General features: G+C 39.0%; 1 protein-coding gene across 2 annotated transcripts in view; it reads left to right on the top strand.

Annotated features, from left to right (window-relative positions):
- Positions 1 to 22,191, top strand: part of ankib1b (ankyrin repeat and IBR domain containing 1b) — a 35,972-nt gene extending 13,781 nt beyond the window's left edge. Inside the window, exons 3-21 of one of the 2 annotated variants that reach the window (XM_053494182.1) lie at positions 2,195 to 2,495; positions 3,011 to 3,193; positions 3,357 to 3,474; positions 5,385 to 5,593; positions 8,050 to 8,138; positions 8,338 to 8,482; positions 9,354 to 9,520; positions 10,258 to 10,346; positions 10,726 to 10,856; positions 11,950 to 12,084; positions 12,247 to 12,333; positions 12,413 to 12,479; positions 12,580 to 12,725; positions 14,705 to 14,883; positions 15,339 to 15,390; positions 16,244 to 16,318; positions 18,065 to 18,176; positions 18,460 to 18,503; positions 18,591 to 22,191. In XM_053494182.1, coding sequence (XP_053350157.1) covers positions 2,195 to 2,495; positions 3,011 to 3,193; positions 3,357 to 3,474; positions 5,385 to 5,593; positions 8,050 to 8,138; positions 8,338 to 8,482; positions 9,354 to 9,520; positions 10,258 to 10,346; positions 10,726 to 10,856; positions 11,950 to 12,084; positions 12,247 to 12,333; positions 12,413 to 12,479; positions 12,580 to 12,725; positions 14,705 to 14,883; positions 15,339 to 15,390; positions 16,244 to 16,318; positions 18,065 to 18,176; positions 18,460 to 18,503; positions 18,591 to 19,370 — 3,109 coding nt within the window. In that variant the 3' untranslated portion in view covers positions 19,371 to 22,191. The remainder of the gene's footprint in view (positions 1 to 2,194; positions 2,496 to 3,010; positions 3,194 to 3,356; positions 3,475 to 5,384; positions 5,594 to 8,049; positions 8,139 to 8,337; positions 8,483 to 9,353; positions 9,521 to 10,257; positions 10,347 to 10,725; positions 10,857 to 11,949; positions 12,085 to 12,246; positions 12,334 to 12,412; positions 12,480 to 12,579; positions 12,726 to 14,704; positions 14,884 to 15,338; positions 15,391 to 16,243; positions 16,319 to 18,064; positions 18,177 to 18,459; positions 18,504 to 18,590) is intronic. The other variant, XM_053494183.1, reaches the window with a different exon arrangement.
- Positions 22,192 to 25,279: the final 3,088 nt, after the last annotated feature.

Raw genomic sequence — 25,279 nt, 5'->3', positions numbered from 1 at the left:
ATGTCTCATCAGTGAGAATGGGGCTTAAAAAAATAAAATAAGGAAATGTCTGTTTCTTTTCACTAACAAATTCCTTACATTATTTTTGGCCATGACCTCATCAGCCTAGAGGGGAAAAGTGGAGAGTTCTCGACTGACCATCTGCCTCGGGCGGCCCAAGTAGCAGGATGTAATGATGAGCGTAGTGCAAGCCTGACTGATCATCCGCAGGGGAGATACGTCCATGTCTGTGTGTCACAGGATGTTTTTGCAATGCGAAATATGCAACTCTGCCCCTTCAACAGGATAATCGCTTGTCCAAATGTTTTCACCTAAAATGGTCACATAGGAAGCCTTCTGAAATATTGAAATGAAGTTTTATTCCAAGAAGCCCTCTGTTTCTTTTGTTAAGTGTTAGGAGTTGGACAGTACTGTATTGGTGCATCTGAAATCTGTTGATATCTGATGCTTGTGTTCAAGTCCAGTTTGTGACTCTTTGATAAAGAATATATTTATTACATTGTTTTGTATTTCATCTCAAATTTTTTTCCTTCACTGTAAAGGTACCCTGAGCTTATTCTGTCTCTCGGTGAAGATCTGGGACGTTTCACTTGAATTATATTTGTGTGCTGCGTGAAATTAAAATAAACCTCATAAAACAAATTCACACAGGATGTGCCCTGTAAGCAAACTTAGTGAAAACGACCTTTTGTCCATTTCACGAAGCGGTGGCGTTTGGTACTGTTTGTCCCGTGAAGAAAAACGACACAGTTGAACAAGCTGTAATTACAGTGGAATAGTAAACAGACCCCAGTATTATGAGCAGCAATGATCTAAAGGACAACCTGTAGTCATAGCATTTGAAAACTGATTTCAATATATTTTACCAAGAGTGGGAGTGTGATTTGATGGTCCAGTAGAGTTTAGCCTTCACCAATATGTGCAAATGAAAAACATTTAGACAAAGGGATGGAAAAAGGATTCTGTGCGTCTGCGCAAATGGTGTGTCTTCCAGATTTATGTGTGGGTTAAAATAGAACACACGGATAAAACTATGCCTCAGAAACCTGTTTTCCTAGCATTTAGCAACCACATGATTGACAGAATGACATTGGAAAGATAATCAGCCCTTACAACAAAGGGCAGTTCAGACTGACCCTCTTCCAGAGTGATGGGTGCATCAGGGTCAGAAGGGAAGCACATGGAGCATTTCACCCGTCATGCACTGTACAAGTCTCTGAAGGTGCTATGATGTGGGGATGGTCAGGTCTAGGCTCAGCAGCGTTAGGTGGCAATAAAGTAATGATTTGGATGTACTTATTGACCAGGTTATCACATCAGCTGAGTTTTTCTCTCCTAAAGGCGCAGACGTATTCCAAGACTCAAAATCTAAGAGGGACATTCTGAAACATGGGGATTTATTTTTACACATGAATTGGCCACAGTTAAATGAAATGTTAGTGTGATGATTTTTTTTGTGTTTTTTTTTTTTTTGAGTGGTAAGTATACATTCATGTTGTTGCTCAAAACTTTACTTTAACAGATTTGACTGTCCATATCCTGATTTGTACAAGTGTATTCTTTCTTTCTTTTTTATTTTCTTTTTTAAATTTTAAGGAGAGTTGTCCTTTATTTATTTTCTTAGCATGTTTTTATTTATAAATGTTATTTAAACGGTCTATAAAACAATAAACTGGCTGTTTGTTAGGATTTTCTAACCTGTTTCAGTGGCGCAAAAAACAAAATGCACGCCGTTGAGTTTTTTTGCTTGTCAGTTGAGATCAGTGGTTTTAGACCACGTACTGTGACATACCCCCCAGTGACCAAATTAGTGGAGTTGTGTTCGTGTCTTGACTTCTGTGGGCAGCATTTTTTAAAAGCTCGGTTTAAAAAATGCATCTGTTTATGTGACCTCATTTTCTGCACAAACCCGGAAATCATTCTGGTTGATTCAGTAAGCAGAGCATAGTTATTTTCTTTAATCACGGTCCTATATTTAGAGGAGCTTCATCGTATAATCTGACATGGAGAACACATGTTCTTCACTAGTCTGTTTGAAAATTGGGACAAGATTTTATTGGTATGATCATGTACATTTTTAATGGGTAATCATGTTAACACAAAATAAAGTTTAACTTTATTCATGTTTATTTTACCTAAAATGTAACTGGGCTCTTTTTTTCTCTTTTTTTCCCCTCTGTTCTTTTCCACTCAGGTCCTTCCTTTTCAGCAAGGATGGCAACCCCAACAAGCGCAACGTGCACAACGAGACGGCGCTGCACGTGCTGTGCATGGGACCGCACATCTTGCTGGCAGAGGGGACGTTGCAGCCGCGCCTGGCACGGCCCTACGAGGATGAGCGGCGGCGTGCCGACTGCCTCCAGATGATCCTCAAGTGGACCGGTGCCAAGCTGGACCGCGGCGAGTACGAGAGTGCTGACGTCAGTGCCACTGACAACAAGAAAAACACGCCACTGCACTATGCCGCTGCCTCAGGGATGAAGACGTGTGTGGAGGTGGGCAGGCTTTTCAGTGAACTTTTACAGTTTCAGCTATTTTACTTTCTAAATCTGATCTGATCAAAAAATCGGAATTGAACGACGTGAGTTGTAATGTGAATATACCTGTACTAACACTTATATGGGGCAGCATGGTGGCTTAGTGGTTAGCACTGTTGCCTTGCACCTCCAGTGTCCAGGTTCGAATCCTGCCTCGGGGTCTATGTGCATGGAATTTGCATGTTTGCTTGATGGATTTCCTTTGTGTGCTCCGGTTACCGCCCACAGTACAAAGACCTGCAGATAAGGCTAACGGCCCTTCCCAAATTACTTGAGTATGTGTGTATGTGTAAGTGCCCTATGATGGTTTGGCTCCCTGTTAAGGCTGTACCCCGCCTCGTGCCCCAAGTCTCCTGGGATGGGCTTCAGGCCCCACGCGACCCTTCTATACAGGATAAAGTGGTATAGACGATAAGCGAGTGTGTAACTAACCCTCAGTGTGTTTGTGTTCTGTCAATTTTTGCTCCACACAGTTCCTGGTAAAGCGTGATGCTGACCTGTTCGCTGAGAACGACAATAAGGAGACACCATGCGACTGTGCAGAGAAGCAGCATCATAAAGAGCTGGCACTAAGTCTGGAGTCTCAGATGGTCTTTTCAACAGACCCCAATGCTGAGGACATCGAAGCCGAGTATGCTGCCCTTGACCGCAGGGAGGTGAGCAGCATAATAGCCTTTGTGAAATGATGTCCAGCTGTTGTAGTTTTAAAATCATACTTACCACACTTTTGATTAGAAGGCTGTGTTTAGTGGGGGTGTTCATTTAGGATGCAGAATACGCGGATGAATGAATTTCTCTCTCTCTCTCATTGTGTCTCAGTTTTACGAGGGCTTGCGGGTCCAAGACCTAAGAAGGCTAAAGGACATGTTGATCGTGGAGACAGCAGACATGCTGCAGGCGCCTCTCTTCACTGCAGAGGCTCTCCTCAGGGCACACGGTACGCCGGCCATACTCACACTAATATATCTCTGTTCGGACCTTCTTTATTTGGCAAAGTTAAAAAAATATTAATTGTTTAAACACAATAATATTGAACATGTTAAATCTGCCTATTCTAATAATCACACTAATAAAATTTGAACCTTGATTTTCCATGAAATCTTCTTGAATTTCTTTGACATGTGATGTGCATGAAGGACTGGTCCATCTCCTGCATTCGCTATTGCATGTTGTAACAAATGGAATTAATGGCTACAAGATAAACGCTCCCTGTTGCTACACTCACAGTTAAATTTATGCTTTCTTGCTTGCTTTAATTATCTCCAATTATGTGTTCAGGCCTTTGGCAGGCCTAGTTCTAGATGAGTTGCACCCATGGGGAAAACTGGCAGACTTCTGTTTCACCATGCTTGCTATTATTACAAGTTTGTCCTCTTTGGATTTTGCTAGCGCAGGCTAAAATATGGGGCCTCTCCTCCTTAAAATTTGTTTATTTAAACTAGGAACGAAAACAAAAATTAACTTCAAAGTGACGACAGTGTTAGTTAGTAATTACAGGTTATTTTGCAAAAAAAAAATCTGATAATTCATTTGTCTTTATTTGTTTTGTCAAACTTCCAAATATTTTTGATTTAACATGATTTATCATTACTGTAATATTTATGTTATATAGCATAAACTATATATAATATTCCATGGCTGAAATTCCATGAAACTTATCATTAACATTTTCTAATGTAAATTCTGATTATGTATGTTTGCTTTGGACAGATTACCAAGTGATTAGTTGTTGCACTGTGTGTGTGAGAACAAGAGAAGGAGTGCCTGTGTATGTGCGTGGGTGTCTGCGGGTCTGTCTGCGGGTCTGTCTGCGGGTCTGTCTGCGGGTCTGTCTGCGGGTCTGTCTGCGGGTCTGTCTGCGGGTCTGTCTGCGGGTCTGTCTGCGGGTCTGTCTGCGGGTCTGTCTGCGTGTGTGTGTGTGTATATGTGTGTTGGGTTGGTGTCCGTGCGCATGTCCGTGGGTCTGTCTGTGTGTGTGCTGAAACAGTATTTTTCTTTTTAGTGGTTTCTGAGGTTTGGATGTCAGTGATTTATATTAGTTTTAATATGTTATTTATTTAAGATCAGCCTGCTTTATAATAAGTAACTTTGTTAGTAAACGAGTAACTAGGAAAATATAATGACAAGAGATAAATGTAGCGTCTCCCTACCTTTCCTCTTCTTACTCTTAAATTTTAAACCTGAGTTGTAATTTTGTTAGTGGTATTATCATCAGGACGGTCATCATCCAATTATTAAAGACTACTGAGGCTGCACTGTACCTGCAGTCTGTGTGAGTCTCTTACTTAGTGCTTCAGCTAACAGCATGCACCACTTTGGTTTAGATGTTTTGGCTCAGGCCTTATGTTAGCTGTGGGGATTCCCTCATGGGAAAGTGATGTGAGAGTACGGACTCGAGTACACTACAGCGCTGTGTTAGTTGTTCAGCTTGACGAGGATGAATGAGCAGGTTTTGCATAACAGCACGGTCACAAAGTTAGATGACTGGACTTTGTGCTTCCCCAGTTAAATCATGTGCATTAAGCAGATCCTCATTGTTCCTTGTGATGTGTGTGTGTGACCTGCTTTAGTTTACTAGTATGGGCCATATAAAAACACTTTTGTTTGAATATTCTGTGCACCAGAGATGTCCAAGTATTTGATGTCAAATTATATTTGTAAGTTCATCCGAAACTAAAGGTTTCCTAGGACAGTATTCTTTACACATAAAATAAAATAACATGACTCGGTGCTTAAATTGAATTCTGAATCGAAGTCTTGTATTATCATCATACTGTATATTGACTTATCATACATTGCAGTGATATGATATACTTGTTTGTTACACACTCTTCTACTTCTACACAGACTGGGACCGAGAGAAGCTTCTAGAGGCATGGATGTCTAATGCTGAGGACTGCTGCCAACGGTCTGGGGTTCTGATGCCCACTCCTCCACCCAAAGGCTACAACGCCTGGGATACTCTACCCTCACCCCGTACGCCACGCACCACTCGCTCCTCCATCACATCACCCGACGAAATCAGTCTTTCCCCCGCAGACGACGACCGCTCCCTGGTAAGAATACAGAAACTTATACATAAATATATGTTAAATAATGTATTTATGTATTCATAAGTATACATAAATAATTTTTTGTGTGGAAGTCTTCATTAAGGCTACATTCAGATCAGTTCTGAATAATGGTGATTCGCGTGTATTTCCCTGAATCTGGAAGGGGGTACATTCCGACGACCGGTTTCTGATTGGCTCCATTTGATGTCAAAGTTTTCTTCTGTTCATGTTTTTAGCAGCAAGTATACGTATTATTACTTGCTCGTCAAATGTGTTAGTTTTATTTTTATCAGAATAAGTAAAATGTCACTCACAGATTAAAAACACAAATATATACAGTCTGATCAGAGACCGGCATGCGCAGCTCTAATTGGAATATAACTTACTGTACCAGTTAATTAACACTTAATACGAAAATACAAAATCTGTATTTATTAACAAACCCCACGACATTTACATTATGCTGATAAAAATAATAACATAAATTAACGCATGCGAAAGGTGATGATTAATAGTTGTTTTATTTAACAACTGTTATAACCCTGTTTATGTTCAAAAGCTTAATCATTTTAAGGTTTCTACAATAAGAAAAAGTCATTTTTTTTTGTTTCTAAAGTTGAATTTCCTGTGTAAAGCACTTTTTCAGCCCTTTTTTTTTACTTGAATGCAATAAATGTTTGAATGTTGTTGAAACAAATGATAATTGTGTAAGAGAATTGTGATCTCAATTCAAGAATTATATTTTATATTTTACAGCCCACTATAGTCTACATCACTGTACTGCTGTTTTAACTCTGTCACAGTGAGGCCTGTTATACACTTTAGGTCCGTTTATATGCACAGATTTAGCAGATAAACAATTTTCGAATTTGTCCTTTTGGATTAAGTGTTTGTCTCTATTTTTTTAAATAAACCTGATCAGCTTTATAGACAACAGCGTCCTCAGTTAGCACTTTATAACTTGAGCCTTCAAATGAGCCTTTTCTATAAGAGGGACAGTAACTTGAACACAGTCAGTCTGTGAATGTGTCAATGCGCACACTGTAGTCAAACAATGGCCTTTTCACAGCTGCCAGAGTCTACTGTAAAACCACCAGTCTTGAAGATGGAGGAGATTTTTAGTCGATGACGGAATGGATAAAATAATGTTTGACATGTCAAATATGCTGTTTCCTTCAAGTGTTAAGTCACATAAAGCTGAGAAAAGCTGAGCTGTCTCAGAAACTTAGAACCGCTCACGCTATATGGTTTAAATCAGTTTTTTTCTTAAATATAGCAGTGTGCACACTACTCACGCTATTGTAAGCAAGGTTCTTCTACAAATAGTGTTGTACAATTAATCAAATCAATTAATAAAAATAATATTCTGTATAAATAAATAAAATAAATAAAAAACACAATGTGGACCAGTGCAATTATGTAATCGCAAAAGGCTGCAATTTTTTACAGGTAATATACACATACTGTAGTTGAAAATTTAAATAGTTTGTCTATAATTTAAGTAATTGTTTTTTTTTTTTAATACTTCTTACGTGATAAGTAATTATTGGCAAACATCCTCTGAGATATAAGATCATTTGTCTAATTGTTTGCTGTTAGCCTAAATAAATACTTTTGAATATTAAAAATGGTTTCATTAATAGTTACATATCGCAGTTAAAATCGTAATCACAATGTGTCAAAATAATCGCAATGTGATAATGTGATTAAAACACAGATCTTCACTCAGAGATCCTTAACGAAGTATATTGTGCTTTCTTAAAAAAAATAACCACAAAAGCTATGTATCCTGTGACTTGGGCTTTGATGGTTCTGAGCTTTTTATTTATTTATTTATTTATTTTCATGGAAAACATAAAGAGAAATATGTGGAGGAATGTTTGGTTTGTTGGACACAAGCAGTGAAACCTGTGTGTTCTTCACAGAGAACCAGGAGTATAGTAGGGTAAAACCTTTTAATTTATTTTTTATTTTTATTTTTTTAAATGGCTCATTGTCTGCTTGTCTGTGTTTTTAAATAATGACATCATGTTATTGTGCTTTAGATGAATTCATTTTCCCTGTCAAACTTATTGGTATTCACACTGCACAAATTGTGTTCAGGATCATCAAATGTTCGAAAATATGTGACAACTTGTGTGACAACTTGCAGACTGAGAAACTCTTGTCACTGAAGCACGCGGGACTGTGCAGCGAGTTGTCCTTACTCTGTTCAGTCGGGAATCTGTGGCTATGAAATTAAGGAATCGTGTGTGATGTTTCAGATGCTCTGACACTTCAGACATAAATATTGTGTCTATTCATATCTGCAGCACTTTTTAGATTTTTTTTATTTTTCCTTATTCCGCCCCTCCTGCTCCTCCTCCCCCACTTGACCTGGTCCTGGTATGAAAGTGTTTCACCTCAAAACATCCTGAAAGCCTCTCACTTTGATTGTTGCCTTGTGTTTATTCTTTCAGTGCGGTATATGCATGTGTGCCTCCTCCATGTTCGAAGAGCCTGTCGATATTCCTTGTGGACACGTGTTCTGCAGATCATGCTGGGAAAGGTGAGAGTTGTTTTTATCCCTGTTGTTCCACAGGTCCTCAGTCACTACTAAAATTAAATTGGGCTTTTAAACCTAATTAGATGCACGATGCGTACCATATGCTACCTTGTGACAGCTGTTCTATTATCCTCCACCACTTGGACCAACATGTCCAGTGAAGTCTAGACTCATTTGTTTAGTAAAGTGTCATACTTGGCAGCTTTTTGAATTTGAAGATCCAGGAGGGAGAGGCTCATAACATCTTCTGCCCAGCCTATGACTGCTTCCAGCTGGTTCCTGTGGAGGTCATAGAAAGTGTCGTGTCCAGGGAGATGGACAAGCGGTACCTGCAGTTTGACATTAAGGTAAAACCTTACTATGGGAGACAATAATATATTGTATGCTACATTTTATAATCGGTTGTTTGTCCTTTGAGAATGCAATATGACACCTTGCAAGACTAAGCCTAAGACTTATTTGCACTTGATGTTTTGTTTCAATCTAAATTTGTCCTCGAGATATGAAATGAATCATCTGTTGCTCCACCACTGACATTTTTAATTTAATCGCTAGCTGTTAATTTGTCACTGCTCAGTAACATTCCCGTTACGTTCTCCTAAAGGAACTTCGATGCGTAATGTGACATTTGGCTAAGACAGCTAGCATTAACCCTAAATGTGAGCTATAGGGAGAAAACCACAGTAATGATCCACTGCCCCTGCAATCTGAACATGTCTTGGAATGATGCGTCTCATGCTGTGTACCCAATAACTATTCATTATGTTGCCATAACAACTCTGAATCTTTTCCTGGGATGCTTTAGTTCTGCCGTAATGCTGGTCAGGGTAGAGGTTACTAACGGACACGATGACTGTCTTGAACTGCTAGTATAAAATTAACCCCATCTTTACTTTAATTCTAAGCACAACTGTATTATAATAAAGAATAATTGTGGACAATAATAATATTATGTATAATAAAGATTATTTACATTGTGCTATCCAATAATTCGCAGTTTACGTATTAATTATGATTAGGTGACGCGTTACTACACATTGTAAAACACAGTTGCTAAGCTAATGTAAAAATAGGATTTGTTTTTTTTTATGCTGCTTATGAAAATAATAATAAGAGTGCTGGGTTTACTTGGTCAATATTTATTTATGTCCTTCTCTCTTTTCTTTCTTCCTGTCTTCCTCTCTTTCTCTCTCCCCCCCATCATATGTTCTGTGCCAGGCCTTTGTGGAGAACAACCCTGCCATCCGGTGGTGTCCGCGGGCAGGCTGTGAGAGAGCGGTACGCTTAGCGAGGCAGGGGCCTGGTGCCAGCGCCTCCGACCCGCTCAGCTTTCCTCTGCTCCAGGCCCCGGCTGTGGACTGCGGCAAAGGCCATCTTTTCTGCTGGTCAGTGCTGATTCCTGCCACAGTGCCAAAATTAGAGTCCTAAAACTACCACACTGCTACACTAAGAGCAGAGTTACAAGTTACTTCTTTATGGCTTTTGACAAAAAAATTATTGACTTAAGTGTTACAGATTTGTGCCTTTTTAAAAACTATGTTTACATGCATCTGCATCTTATGATGTGTGGTATATAATTTGCTTTCATGGCATTACAAATCACTGATCATCTCTTGTGGCTTTATCCCTTCTGTTCCAACTGCACACATGCACAGTCTTCAGTTATGCGTCTAGTACTGATTGTGCCAGGTTTCATTACACTTACCTCAGTGCACTTTTGTCTCCATTCCACCATATGGCATGTGGACATTCGCTCATAGCTCTGTTTATCTACAGTAAGTATGACAGGAACATAGCTCTGCTGTCTCTCATATTACTTCATTTTCTTAACAGTCCCTCTCACAAACAATTAATTACCACTCTTCAGTTAAAGATCTCGGCTTTTGGCATCAGTACATTCTCAGATGTTCTCACTAGTATACCAGTTCAGAATAATTATTGTACTTGTGGTGGGATTCCAAACTTAGATGGTTATTTCAGTTATATGGCCTTTTTTGACAGTCTGTGACAAGTTAAATAATGATGAGTGCCTTTTTTTTATTTTTATTTTTTTTAACTGCTCCACTATGCACATCCTTCACCCCGTTTTGCAGTCTCAGTGTTTTTGCGTTTGACTCTGCAGGGAGTGCCAGGGGGAGGCTCATGAACCCTGTGACTGCCAAACATGGAAAATGTGGCTGCAGAAAGTCACTGACATGAAGCCAGAAGAATGTGAGTATGGCTACGCGGTACATATGAACAACAAGTGCGTAACGGGTACTAACCGGAGTTTTAATGTGCAGTATTGGAGCTGTTTTAATGTATTGCCACACATTTGCCTTCATGCTTGGATTCTGTATATCAGAACTGTAGAACAGAAGTTTGTCAGATAGCAAGATATAATGTTTAATCTTTTTAGTGTTTTTCTCCCATATTGGATTAACAACTGGAATTTTCTTGAATTGGATTGAAATTTGTGCCAACAATGTCTCATGAAACACACGCACAAAAAAAATTGTTTCTAATTATATATTATTGTAAATAAGTTAGCTTTTTTGTTGTCTGTGCTTGAAACAAGACAAATATCTATTTTTGTCTCTTTCCCCTGCAGTGGCAGGTGTAAGTGAGGCGTATGAGGATGCTGCCAACTGTCTGTGGTTACTCACCAACTCCAAACCCTGCGCCAACTGCAAGTCTCCCATTCAGAAGAATGAAGGCTGCAACCACATGCAGTGTGCCAAGGTGCTCTTTAGTTTTTGCTCTGAGGTGCCAGGGCATAAATATCAAACCATACTCATGACCTTAATACCACCCCCCCTCCTTTTCTCTCTGCAAGGCTAAAATGATAATATGAGCTGTGCTTATTTATATCTGCATTGTGTATTCTGATGTTGGACATAAACTAATAAATATATATAAAATCACAATTTTATAAATATCCTGATTTAAACAATACAAACAAATTTTAAATATAAGAGTTAAACTAACGGAAACAAAAAGCTACATTTTGCTGCAGCACATGTCTGTTATGTCTTTGCTACAATAGTTATTTCTTAGCAAATAATTTACAAACATGGAAAATAATTCACTCCTACTACGCAGGTTGCCATATGGGAATAGTTCAGAGTCTGCTACCTTTAGGATTATAAAGAAACTGTTTTTTTTCTTCTTCAAATGCCTCCAAAGTCTGTGTATTGTGAGCATGTGGGTGCGTGTGTGTTCCGAAAATATTTTGTACTGGATGTTTTGAGATTGGTTTAAATGTGTGCAATGTCTGGGTTTCAGGCCCATTGGAGGCTTTTTAACACAAAAAACCTTTCATAAAGTAATGACATTAAAATGCGTTTCTGTTGCACCCCTAAGAAGCTTGTGCACTCTGCACATAAACGGATATAGCCAAGGCTGATCGGTCATGGCTGATCAAACTGAAAACCAGAAGATTCTGGCCACTTGTTGACCACCAAGTGGATCTTGATTGTTCATGTAATAAATCATTTAGAAACAGGAGTTTTTTGGAGTCGATGTGATAATACGTGAATTGGCACACATCTTCATAAATTATATTGTTATTAAGCTACATAATCTAACGGTAATGATGTATGGAAAAACAAATTAATTTAAGCAAAGGAAAATGGTTGATGATGTGAATTCTGTAAGTAGACATTTATTTCACATTTTTGAAGGAATATTTGGTGCCAGTTGTTTCATGGCAAAATGCATTAAACGGAGCTAAATGATTTATTAATTTATCACAGTAGGCTTTTTATACATTTTAATAAGCATTGTCATAGTGTATAGTCCAAAGCGATCATATGCTGCCCTTGTGTCTTCACAGTGTAAGTATGATTTTTGCTGGATCTGTTTGGAGGAGTGGAAGAAGCACAGCTCATCCACAGGAGGATATTACCGCTGCACTCGCTATGAAGTTATCCAGCAGGTGGAAGAACAGTCTAAAGAAATGACTGTGGAGGTAGATGCATTTCTATTCTTCATACACATTTTGTGTATAGCTATAGAATGTGTGAATTATTCATTTTAGTCTAAGGAAAGAATATTAATCAAAACCTTTCTTTATCTCAGTTATCTGCTCTGATTATTGTAAAAGTTTGTCTGATTTTATTTAAATATGCAGGCCGAGAAGAAGCACAAGAGCTACCAGGAACTTGATCGCTTTATGCACTACTATACACGCTTCAAAAATCATGAGCACAGCTACCAGGTAAGGGATTGCTTTATACAGTTTTTCACTGTAGTAGGGTTCACACGGTCCTAATGTTCCCTCTAACCATTTCATTTAGCTGGAAGAGCGTCTCCTGAAAACGGCCAAAGACAAGATGGAGCAGTTGAGCAAAGTCCTGAGTGGAAGTAAGGCTGTGTATTTGTTTCACACAATTGCCTCTGGTCTGAGCGGTAGGTCTCTGAGCATTAGAGAGACAGAATGAAACACTTTACCTTGCTCTTGCAGGGGAAGGAGGTGCTCCAGACACTACTTTCATTGAAGATGCAGTCCATGAACTTCTTAAGACTCGTCGTATCCTCAAGTGCTCTTACCCTTATGGTTTCTTTTTGGAGCCCAAAAGCACTAAGAAAGAGATCTTTGAACTTATGCAGGTAAGGCCCCATCCATTTCCACTTGTCTTAAAGGTCCCATATTTTACTATTTCGTTAGCACAGGACTTGGAGTCCCTCTCAGTGTGTGTGTGTGTAAGGTTGTGCATTGTTTGGGTTTTTACGGTGCCAAATCGATACTTTTGAAACGGTACCAGTGCTTAAATGGTGCCATTCCACAACAAATGGTGGATAGGATTAAAGAACATCTTTTTATTTAAAAAAACTAAATAAAACATAAACAATATATTAAAAGTTTTAAGTAATTATTAATATAAGTGAATACAAAACATAACCAATTTACAGACTCCCTAAAATAACTACAATACACTTACCTAAAGGATTATTAGGAACACCATACTAATACGGTGTTTGACCCCCTTTCGCCTTGAGAACTGTCTTAATTCTACGTGCCATTGATTTAACAAGGTGCTGAAGGCATTCTTTAGATATGTTGGCCCATATTGATAGGATAGCATCTTGCAGTTGATGGAGATTTGTGGGATGCACATCCAGGGCACGAAGCTCCCGTTCCACCACATCCCAAAGATGCTCTATTGGGTTGAGATCTGGTGACTGTGGGGGCCATTTTAGTACAGTGAACTCATTGTCATGTTCAAGAAACCAATTTGAAATGATTCGAGCTTTGTGACATGGTGCATTATCCTACTGGAAGTAGCCATCAGAGGATGGGTACATGGTGGTCATAAAGGGATGGACATGGTCAGAAACAATGCTTAGGTAGCCCGTGGCATTTAAACGATGCCCAATTGGCACTAAGGAGCCTAAAGTGTGCCAAGAAAACATCTCCTCTGACCTCTAGCACCAACAAGGCATTTTCGCCCACAGGACTGCCGCATACTGGATGTTTGACCCTTTTCACACCATTCTTTGTAAACCCTAGAAATGGTTGTGCATGAAAATCCCAGTAACTGAGCAGATTGTAAAATACTCAGACCGGCCCGTCTGGCACCAACAACCATGCCACGCTCAAAATTGTGTAAATCACCTTTCTAACCCATTCTGTCATTCAGTTTGGAGTTCAGGAGATTGTCTTGACCAGGACCACACCCCTAAATGCATTGAAGCAACTGCCATGTGATTGGTTGATTATTGCATTAATGAGAAATTGAACAGGTGTTCCTAATAATCCTTTAGGTGAGTGTAATTTAACACCAGTTGCAACGACATGGTTAGTATACTTGATGTGCTACAAACCAGCTTCAAATTTCAGCAAACCCTTTGCAGAAATATGACCTTTATTTTGCCAGAGCATCTTATCTGGCAAAATACGACACTCCTTACTTTGGGCCGGGGACGCCCACCCTGCCAGCTAATGTCCGCAAGCTATTAAGGATAGTCTAATTTCCTGAGTTGTGCTTTTAAGTTGCAATTCTGAAAACAACATGGACTCTCAAGTTACTACAAACAGTAGCTGGATTTGTATTATTAGAGCTTTTCACGTATTTCACGTATTTTTTCACTCACCACCCGTAAAAAATTATTTCCTAACAGCTGTTTAGCAACTAGTATTTCAATCGATCGCTCAGGCATTTAAGTGGCACCAAAACCCTTTACCGATGGTAGGCACCAAAGTGTGGCACCAAAATCTGGTTTCAACCCTACAGTATGCATGTCTCTGTTAAAGCACCTCAGATTTGTATACGTCTAAATCCCTTTATTTCACTCCACCAAATGAGCTGATCAACAAGCTGGGCGAGAGGTACTTCTTATATGAGGTCACAATAGGAGGAAAATTAAAATTGCCTTGTTTATGCCCTTGGAAGCACAGAATTATAAAATGGCTAAAATTAGAGAGTTAACACAGTGGAGACCAATATGAATGTTAAAAAATACTAAAAAAAAAAAAATACTAAAAAGTGAATTTCGTGTAATAAGTCCTTCTACTATTTAGTCATTGTGCTGGACAGCAGGGTAGAAAAGTGCAGTCTTTATGAATACAGTCTTGTTGCGCTCCTCAGACTGATTTAGAGATGGTAACGGAGGACCTTGCCCAAAAAGTGAACAGGCCCTACCTCCGTACCCCTCGCCATAAGATAATCCGTGCCGCCTGCCTGGTGCAACAGAAGAGGCAGGAGTTCCTGGCCTCTGTGGCTCGAGGCGTGGCACCAAACGACTCCCCAGAAGCCCCACGACGCAGGTTTGAAAACCTCTCTTTCTTATTTTATCTCCGCTGCACAGATTTATGTATGTCACCTAGATTTTTCCCATGTAGGTTAGCTTAGGAAATGCAGCAGTTTTCAGTCAGCAGTTTAACAATAAGCTTTAAGAAGATGTGGTATAAGGATCCTAATTAATATGTAACATTATCCACATCTGTATCTGAGACGTTTCAGATGTGACTTCAGTTCCTTCTGCCCTATATTCTGGTATTGGCAAGCAGTCTATTTATTATATAGATAGATTTTTCTGACAATCTTCTGATGTTTCACTGTTACATATGATGATCTGTTTCAGCTTAGAGATGAACCATAAGTTAATTGCTTTCCAGGAAGAAAAAAAAACAAACTGTTGTATAGGTCTTAAATGTGGAAACTGACATGTGGTCATGTAGATTGTAGTATTGCATGTTAATCATTTCTTCCATTTTCACAGTTTTGCTGGGGGCACTTGGGACTGGGAGTACCTGGGATTTGCATCTCCAGAGGTAATATATTTTTTGTTGTTGTTGAATCATGTTAAATAAATGGTATTTGCACGTTGGCCTAGTGAAAATAATACACTTAAAGGGAAATGTTTTATTTCTTTCTTAACTACCAGAATAACATCTGGTTTAATTATGTTGTTAAATTTGCATTCTCTATTTTGTATCATAATAGCAGTGCATCATTATTATAATTAGTATGCTTATTCTGATTATTCTGATAATGATGATGTACTAATACCTCACTTAGTTGTTCAACAGTCCTAAACCAGTTTTGAGTAGACTTGGAGTAGTAAAAGTAGCTTTAGTTATAAAAGTTATATATATAATAGTTTTGGAAACATTTCTCTTATAGCAATATTCAAAGCAATATATAAATGATGCTGAAGTACATTTTATGTATGCATTTTATTACTATTTATCTATTTGATTTATATTCAAAGCTTGGATTTAGTATATTTAATAAAACTACAGGCTTTTTGCAAGATATTCTTTAAAGAGAATCTTTTATCTTGCCAGAATGTGGGAGGGCGTGCTAAAGATGTCTGCCATAAAGTATTTAGAATAATACTTCCCTTTGTGTATTATTTGTGCAAAACCTGCTTTTGGTTGTGGATAATTGATTTAGGGTACTGTTAACCTTTCAGAGTGCTAGGTAATGAAGTAGCTTCTATATCAGAAATAATTGAGTTATATTGTTTACTTGTATTTGCTTGCATAAAGTTTTACTAGTACATAACGGACTGTAGATCAAACCAAGCATGCTGAGATTTGAGGTTCAACACTATTTGGATGTCTGAGTTATGTTCATGCACAGCTGAATGGTATTCCACTGCTATTCTGTTCCAATCCAAAGATCCAGGAGAGTCAGGCAATTCTCGGAGGAATTGATCCGAGAGTCCACATTCAAAATGCAGGAGGCCAGCGGCAGGTATTACTGAACCCCATTCCCCCCAATATTCTTCCATTTTAGGGATGGCAGCATCAGCAACGGAATGGCACCTGTCATCTGCACTCCATCAGTCTTTTCATTGTTCGCTCTTTTATTTGGCAGCATGCTCCTTTTCTTTTTTTTCGGTTGTGTTCTCTGCAGTTGACTTAAAAACTATCTCATGCCTGAGAGAATATTACTTTTTGTTTGTTGTGGAGTTGCATCTCTTAGGGAGCCCCTTAAAAAAGAAAACCAGCTTTGGTTTGGTATTGTTGAAAACCTGCTCCATTCCCTTGCAAGCATGTACATGAAACAGCCATGTACATACTTTATTTTAGAATATTGTGGCTCCCAGAGTATGACATGGTAAGATTGAAACTGTGGTGTAATACCTGGGGTGTTTTGCTTTTTATGTTTTGTATGGGTGTAACGGTACGCGTTCGGTACAGGAAGCTCGGTTCTGGGTTTTTAACTGTTTATCTCTGATGGAGAGTCGACTAAAACAGCGAATAAAGGGAATGTTAGCTAACTAATACAAATGAAAATGCAACAAAGCATTTTTTTTTCCTTCTGAAAACATGTATTTCTGAAGTTTTCATAACTGTTTAGCTGAGCATGACATCTGTCTGCTTCTGTTTTTTCACCGAATAAATGGAGGTTTGGATTGAGTCTTCATATGTAAGTGAATTAAATAATTTAAAACACAACCTACTTGTATTCACTTTACCCATAAGCCTTAATGCCAGGTTAGTTTTTTTTAATAACCTCCTTTTTTTTTTAATAGTGTTTAAAAAAAAAAGTAAAAAATAACCATGTACATTTTTATGTCCATTGAATATGTTTTTAGGAAATTATGGCCAGTCTGGCAATGTTCACCAGTTAGTACAAAGCTGTGTTCTGTTAAGTTAATGTTCATGAATGAAAATGAATTGTAATTTTTTAATGTAATTGCGCTTTACTGTAAACGTATCGAACTGTAACTTCCAAACCAAAGTCTGTACCGAGCCATGAATTTTGCGTACCGTTACACTGCTAATATTTCCAGCACCTAAAGCTATATACACTTAGTAAGAATGAGATAAAAGCAAGATAGAAGAAAGGACTACTTCCTAATCATGATTCACGCAATGTAGTATGTTTTCTTTAGAATAATTCTTTAAGCCTAGACCTTTCTTTTGCATGCAGCTTTGAGTGCATTCAGTTTTAATCTAGTTTCATCTAGTAAATATTGTGTTCAAATGACAAATGATGGCTAAAATAGATTTTTAGCAGTTTGTCAAAATCTTGGTTATTTTTCTGTTATTATTATATTTTAAAGGTAACTTTTCTTTATGCAAGTTGCTCGTCCTACTTCTATAATTGAAACAACTACTGTTATCTGATTGCTATAAGTTAATACCCTTGTTTTTGATGGCTTTACAAAACAGTTAATTACTACATACTAAACACTTTCCACAAGTCCAGTCTTGGAAAGCCACAGTACAGTTTATTTATTTATTTATTTATTTATTTATTTATGTATGTATTTATTTATTTCTATTCTTTTTGACTAGCCTGCTAGATGTGCTGTGGTCATACAGGTCTGGATTTGTGTCTCAGTTTTGTCGAGGTTGCTTTGAGGTTTCCCATGAACATGTTTTTAACAGGCTCTTCTTCAGCAGGGTAGGGGGGGAGTCTTCTGTGCATGGGCTCAACAGCTCCTCTGAAGTGGTTGAGTGCCTTGTGTCTTGTTGTGTTCCATTGTAGGAGTATGCAGAGTTCCAGTATAGACGCAGACACAGACAGCGGAGGCGTGGAGACATGACTAGTCTGCGCAGCAACACCCCGGACTCCGAGGAGCCCAACCCCAGCAATTTAGGTACTGTAACTTCCAGACCCAGAACACTGCGGTAATCCTTTTTTTTTTGTAATGCTCAGCCTAGCTTCTGCTGACTTACAGGAAACGACTTGTGATAGCGCAAATCCCTTACCAGGATAAGGTGCTTTAGTGTTACTCATGTTACTCTATATGGCTGTGCTGTAATTGTAAATAAAAGCTTAATAGTGTTAGGAATTATGCTTCGATTAAGAAGAGAAAAATGTTTTTCGTAAGTTGATGTTTAATGTTTTTTTTTTTCCCTTCCCCCTGCCCAATCTCTTAGACTCAGAACAAGTTGGTTGTAGTCAGAGGCAAGGATTACCTATGGTAAGTTTTGCTACTTTTTAAATCATACCTTCCGTAAAGAAAAGAAAAAAAAAATGTAGTAATTCCTCCTTTTCTTTAATACTGCAGCCCCACAGTTCCATGGATGAAGACGATCCCAACATCCTGCTAGCCATCCAGCTTTCTCTGCAGGAGTCTGGGATGGCCATGGGGGACGTAGGTGCTGTAGACACCCAGGAACTGCTGGCTCACGAGGCATCTCTGGGGGCCATCGGCACTTCTCTTCCCTCCAGACTGGACCCGTTGCTCCATGGCGTGGATGTTCCCCGTGCTGCTCTGAGCAGTTCTGAACTTCTGGAGCTCGGAGACAGTCTAAAGAAGCTGGGTAACATGAGTGGGCAGAACGTTCCACCGCGCTTTAACATTGTGGGCAATCCCAGCCATGAGCCTACTGGAGGCCCTTTTCCACCTCACTCCGGACATGCGGACTCTAGTGAATTGGACTCAGCTGACAATGCTAATCTTCTGGGCAACATCATGGCTTGGTTCCATGACATGAACCCTCAAAACATCAGTCTGGTTCCTTCGGCCACACCTTTAGACCCAGAGTTTGGAGCGCAGCTCGGCTCCGAGCAGATGACGGAAAAACCCTTTCAGCAGTGGACAGCAGAGAGCGAGCAAGAGGATTGTGAGTACAGCAGCACGCTAGAGAGGGAGCCCGTTCGACCCACTCAGCTGGACCTGGTGAGCGTAGATGTGCCGTCTGCAGCCACTCTTGTGCCCCAGATGAGCGAAACCGTTGGCGCCTCTCAACCAAGCCACCACGGTGACACTCTGAAATGTGACTCGGACCCTGAACAGCCGAGCAGCAGCTCTTCTGAGTGGGAGGGTCAAGTGCACCTTGTATGAAATCAAGCCTCCTCCTTCATAACCACTTTTGATGTGAACGAGCTGACGAAGACATCAATCGTGAGAAGAGATTCATTCGTATACTGACGTGATTCGAAATCAGCCGAAACCCTATTTTAAGAACACTGAAATTGTCTTGAAATGTGTCTGGTGTCTCTTGCTGCAGGCCTGTGTTTTGTGCTTTGAGGACATGATGTGTAATTTTCTAATTAGAAGCAGACAAAAAGCAGAGTTTCACAGTCTTGAAGAAGTGAACAATTATGAAAAGGAAAGCAGTCGAACCAGAAACCGCGAGGAGAACAAAATACGCCCGTCTGTAGTCTGTGGCAGGGAATAATTAGAGTAGTGAGCTTCATTATAGACCTGTCAGATCTCTTTCACAGAAAAAGGTCTACTGTAAGGAACAGGACTACTCGGTCTGGTTTGTGTGAATGTCCTATGCAACCTGAGCAGGTTGTGTTGTTTTGTTTTTTTTTTCTCTTTTTTTAGAAAGACCTGCCATCTTAGTGCTAGGTGTTACTGTAGGTGCCATAAACACGGGTCAGCACATGCAGAGTTCACGCACGCAGTGGACGGTGTGTTGACTGTGCCTGCTGCTGGGGGCTGAAGAGCCCCTTTCTAAACACAACCCTTCCTTTAAATCCAGTGTATAGTATTGGAGAAATTAACTCTAGCAGCTTCCTTCGAAGAGCTGGGCAACTCTGGGGTGGTGATCATGGTGAAGGAAAGCGCAGTTGTTGTGGTTAACTCTTCATTTCTTTGGTCAAACCTGATCACTGTAATATATGCTACTGGTATTTAAAAAAAAAAAAAAAAAAACGGTTGAGTTTGTCCTGTGCAGGAACACTGCAATGGTTACACTACACAACTTATTACAGTGCCTTGTCCCTGAACCTTCCCTCTTATTTATTGCCACATCTCTCGAGTGCTCACCGGACGACATGCGCTACCTAAAACTGCGCGTCGCTCTAATTTTCAACAGCACTGGGAGTAACAATTCACCAGATTTAGCATTTGTATTAACATTTTTCTATATCCTCGATCACTCTTTAGTTAGTCTCTGGGCTGCTTTTCCAGAGCTTTTTATAAAACCGTTAACAACGCAGGCTTGTGTGGGATCACTGAATTTCTTTTTTTTTTGTATCTCTTATCCAAACCAGTTTTAGTGGTGGTAAAATGAGTTCGAGATGATGTGTGTATAGTACATGACGCCATTGTGCTTAATCCATACTGTAAAGCGCCAGACCTAATATATTGCGAAATTGATTTTCTATTTATTTGAAATTTAATGTCTTTCATAAAAAAAAAGAAATAACAGATAATGTTCAAAAAATAAATGAAAGCCAATGTTTATCCATGTGTCAAAAAACTAAACAAAAACAAGGTCCTTTTACAGTGCCACTTTTAAATATTGCGCTTTAAACTAATTAATTGTTACTACTGAGGTGATTTCTTTAGTTTCTTTTCTTTTCGACAAACAAAAAAGCAAGATATTTTGGTATGGGTATATATTTCTATTTAACCCTCTCCTGGCCAAAATCTTTATCTTAACTGCTGATTTATTCATCCTGAATGACAGAGTTTGTGTTTTTTTTTTTTTTGCACTTAAATAATAAAAAAAAAAAAAGAAAAAAAGGAAGGAAACCCCAATTTGTAAAGGTATATATTAATGCAGATTAATGCTGAAGAAACATTGCTGTATTGCTGTAATGTCAATCAAAATTTAAGTCCATAGTCGGGGGGAAAAAAAAAACTCAAACCTGTCCTAAGTAGTGATAGAAGAATAACTGAAATACTGTACGTCTGTACACGTGACATCGTCTTATGTAGTTTGTACACGCATATAGTATAAAATGCTTTAAAGGGTTTTTATTGTCTTTTCATACCTAAATATAGAATCGATTAAGGAACCTGCAGTATTTCTTCAGTCAGCAGTAATGTATGTTGCCAAAGTGATGAAGCTAACATAGTAAAGCACTCAGTAAGTTTTTTTTTTTTTTTTTTTCCTTTCCTTCTTTTCCCCACATGTTTAGATGTGAAGTGACACATACTTTACATGACAGTATGCTGTGCATTAAATCAAAACACACGTTTTATTTTCTTGGAGCAAAAATATTATCTGAGTGGCAATTGGGGAGAAAAAAAAGGCAAGCACATTTTGTAACCCATTAAAAAATTTATATTGTTAAGTGACTAATCCTTGAAATGTTATTTGCACTTTCATAGTCTATACTTGATACATTCCCAGTTTATATGGAAAATAAATTATATAAATGGTTGATGTTTGGCCAATACATTTGACTGAACTGAGTATGAAACTCAATAAAGTTATTACACCCCCCTCCCCCCCTCCAAAAAAAATCTGTGCTTTCCACTTGAAATTATTGTACCATCTATAAATAAGTGTAGTCCTCAGTCCAAGCACTGGGTGCATTGTGTTTTTGGTAATACTTTCTATCATCTGATTTGCACAGGTTTCCTGTGGAGCAGTGGAACATGGAAAACCCTTAAAAAATGTGGTGATAATGGTGTGGAATATACATTTCCTGATGTGTAGTATGTGACAGCAAGTAGAGGTGTACACCTCAGACTTGTACATGATGCAATATGTTTTCAGTTTGCTTGTGCGTGATGGGATTGGAAGCTTTCTTCCAAGCCAATTCATTCAGAATCTAATGTGGGCTTGCTGTTAATTGATAAATAAACAACCATAATGTTAAGAGACTATTGTAAGTCACTATCGCGACTGTTGTGTCATCTTGTTAGAAACTAGTTTAACAAATTTTAACTTTTATATTAAATTATAATGGATAATAAACAATTTATGATTTTTCCCTTAATTACTTTTAACTGTTATGCATTGATCCAAAATCATCAGATCATTACACCCTTAATCACAAAGCTAGCATTAACTTAACTGTATCACATTTTTTATGTTTGGCTTTTACATTTCAGCTTGAAACCATTATAATGCAAACAGGGAGTTCAGTTGAACACATCCAAATGTTTGTGTATAAAACAAAAGAAATGCTACCCTACTTTATTATGTCTCCATAGATGATTGCGAGTATGATGCTTTCCAGGCGTTGCGCTGCCAGAGCTCAAGCATGTTTCATTTTGCATCGTTAGCTGGAAAATTTATGAGGTTGTGCTAAATCCTTCTCATTTGTTGGGGGTCAGGGATTTACGGTTTAGCAGCGGAGTTGATTTTAAGATATTAAACATGGCGGACCTTGGTCAACGTGATTAAAATGCTGTCTTGACAGTCCCACAGCGCCAACAGAAACGTGGGTCAAAGCATGAGTGTAATAGTCTTTGAAACTCAGGAGGGATTAGGAAGGGAGCTTATTAAGGTTAAATGTCAGATTAAATGACGGTACAGAGAAACTTTTATATGGTGGTCCAGCACGTCAGCATGGGGGTGGTGGAGCAGAGGTCATGCAGCACCAAGGATGGAAACCATTATTCACTTACTAGAAGAAGTAAAGATTCTTATCAGGCTTGTTAAGGATTGCTTATTCTTAAACACTAGATGAAACCTGTAGCTTGTGCAATCGAAGAACAGCAATCTTGCAACTGGGTTTGGTTTGATAAAAAAATATATATATATATAAATAAAAACATTAAGTATACATTTATGCCCGAAAACAGCCTATAACTAATAATGACTTCATCTCCAGATTTTCACAACTTAAGTGTGTGTGAAAATGAGAGCAGATGGCTGTTATACTCTTAAGATTCCAGTAGAGTGTACTAAGCTCCCACAGAATGAGTCTATCTATTCCGCTACTTATTCTGGCAGCTGTGTGTGTGTGTGTGTGTGTTGCTGGCAGACCCTCCTGGCATGCTCCTCCCCATACGTGATTTGGAGAGGAAGAACCAAAAGGTTCCTCTGGTGATCATTAAAGTATGTCGACATCCGGCTCAATATTCCCACAGTCTATCTATCACAAGTTCCTACGAGATACTGTACAAAATTTATTTGGTTATTTTTCCAGCGGGGCACAATAGTGGGTTTTGTTACAGTAGAATGTACAGTACTGTGCAAAAGTCCTCAAATGTGTGTTTTCTTTAAAAATTAATGAAGCAAAGTCCATATTCGGTGATATAACCGTTTAGGTTTAAAAGTGTATCAGCAGTCTCAGGTAGACTTTGTATTTATTTATTTATTTTTTTCGGTTTTAATGAGCATTTTCTAAGCCCAGGGGAATCTGAATGTTCTAGAATGTTATTTGTTGACCTGGTAATTTATTTACTTACTTACTCAGTGTAGTACTTGAGTACTGTTATCCCAAACATTCATGAGAAACCTGGAGCCTATCCCAGGGGACTTTGGGTATGAGGCGGGGTACACCCTGGATGGGGTGCCAATTCATTGCAGGGGACAAGAACACATACAGTATACTCGCACTTTTGTGGGCCTTTCGGAAACACCAGTTAACCTAATCTACATTAGACATATTACATCTAGTCTTTACCTATGTCCCACCAAGCACACAGACTTAAAGGTGGGACTTGAACCCTTGACCCTGGAGGTCTGAGTGCTTACCACAATGCCACTTCCTTAGCAATCCAGATGTCATAAATAAAGCATATATAATAATTAAAAAAGGCTGACTGAGATGTTTGCACAGAACTGTATGTAAGGTTACACATTTAAGGCAGTTGTTTTAGGAGAACAATTAGAAAACAATCTAATGAGAAGTAATAAGTATAGAAAATGAAATGAATAGAAGGTATCCTTCAGTGTTGGGAACAAAAAGGATGGTTTAAAAGGGCATTGGTTGTTGTTGTTAAGGCTTAGCACTGTCGTCTTGCAGCTCCAGGGTTAGAGGTGCGAATTTCGCCTCTGCTCTCTGTGCATGGGGTTTCCATGTTCTTCCCATGGTTTGTGGGTGGGTTTCCCCTTGTACTCTAATCATCCAAAGACATTCAGTGCAGGCTGAAGGAAACCCATCTTGTTTTATGCCCCGAGTTCCTTAGGTAGGCTTCAGGCCTAAAGCGGATAAGTGGTATTAATAGCAGGTTGGTGGGTTCCAACTTTTTGTTCTGTGTTCTTATGTACCATAATCACTTTAGTCCTTTTTTGTGTCCCATCTTCTTCCTTAAGGTACAATATTTCATCCCTTTGTACCTGTATATGTTGAGATTTCTTTAAAATCTACTTGTCTTGAATGGGGTTAGTCTAGGCCAGTTGAATTCACTCTGACATCTGAACAGCACACTTAGGCCCATATCCTGTAATTACATTCCCAATTTGCTGAATTGTGTGCATTTGTAACTGCCGTTACAAACCACACATACAGTATGCGTTTGCCAAGACTTCCTTCTGTGTGAACAAGGCCCTTTGGGTCTGCTATAGCTTTATTTATAATAAACACCACATCACCTCGAGCTTTACATCCGATTTCAGAAAAAGGAAAAAAAAACATGATTCCTTGCTTAATTCTGAAGTGTCTGCATAGTTTGGAAGAGATCTTCTCACTCTGTATGATGTTGATGTAAAACTCCGTGTTCGAGCTCTCTGGCAGTCCTTTGCTGCCACACACATACACATGGGTGGTTTTCATTCTAATACCAGGATTTTGGTCATTAGTTTACTTTCCTTATTGCTTTAAATTGGCCTGTGTGGTTTTACAGCCACTCCTAATTAGATGTTTTTCTTTGTAGCACACAGAACCTCATTCGCCTTCATGTGAACTTTGGACAGCAACTAAACAGATATTAGTTAAGCCTTGGGGCATGGCTCCACAGAACCTCTAGGCGCGTGCTGTAGCGTCTGGCACTGGGATGTTAGCGGGGGATCCTTTGGGTGCTTGGAGCTGCGAGGTGGGGCCTCCATCGATCAGACTGGTTTGTCTGGTGCGTCCCATGAACACATGATCGGATTGGGATCTGGAGAATCTGGA

Source organism: Clarias gariepinus, chromosome 4, assembly GCF_024256425.1.
Source record: "Clarias gariepinus isolate MV-2021 ecotype Netherlands chromosome 4, CGAR_prim_01v2, whole genome shotgun sequence".
Lineage (NCBI taxonomy): Eukaryota > Metazoa > Chordata > Actinopteri > Siluriformes > Clariidae > Clarias > Clarias gariepinus.
This window is presented reverse-complemented; position numbering and strand designations above follow the sequence as displayed.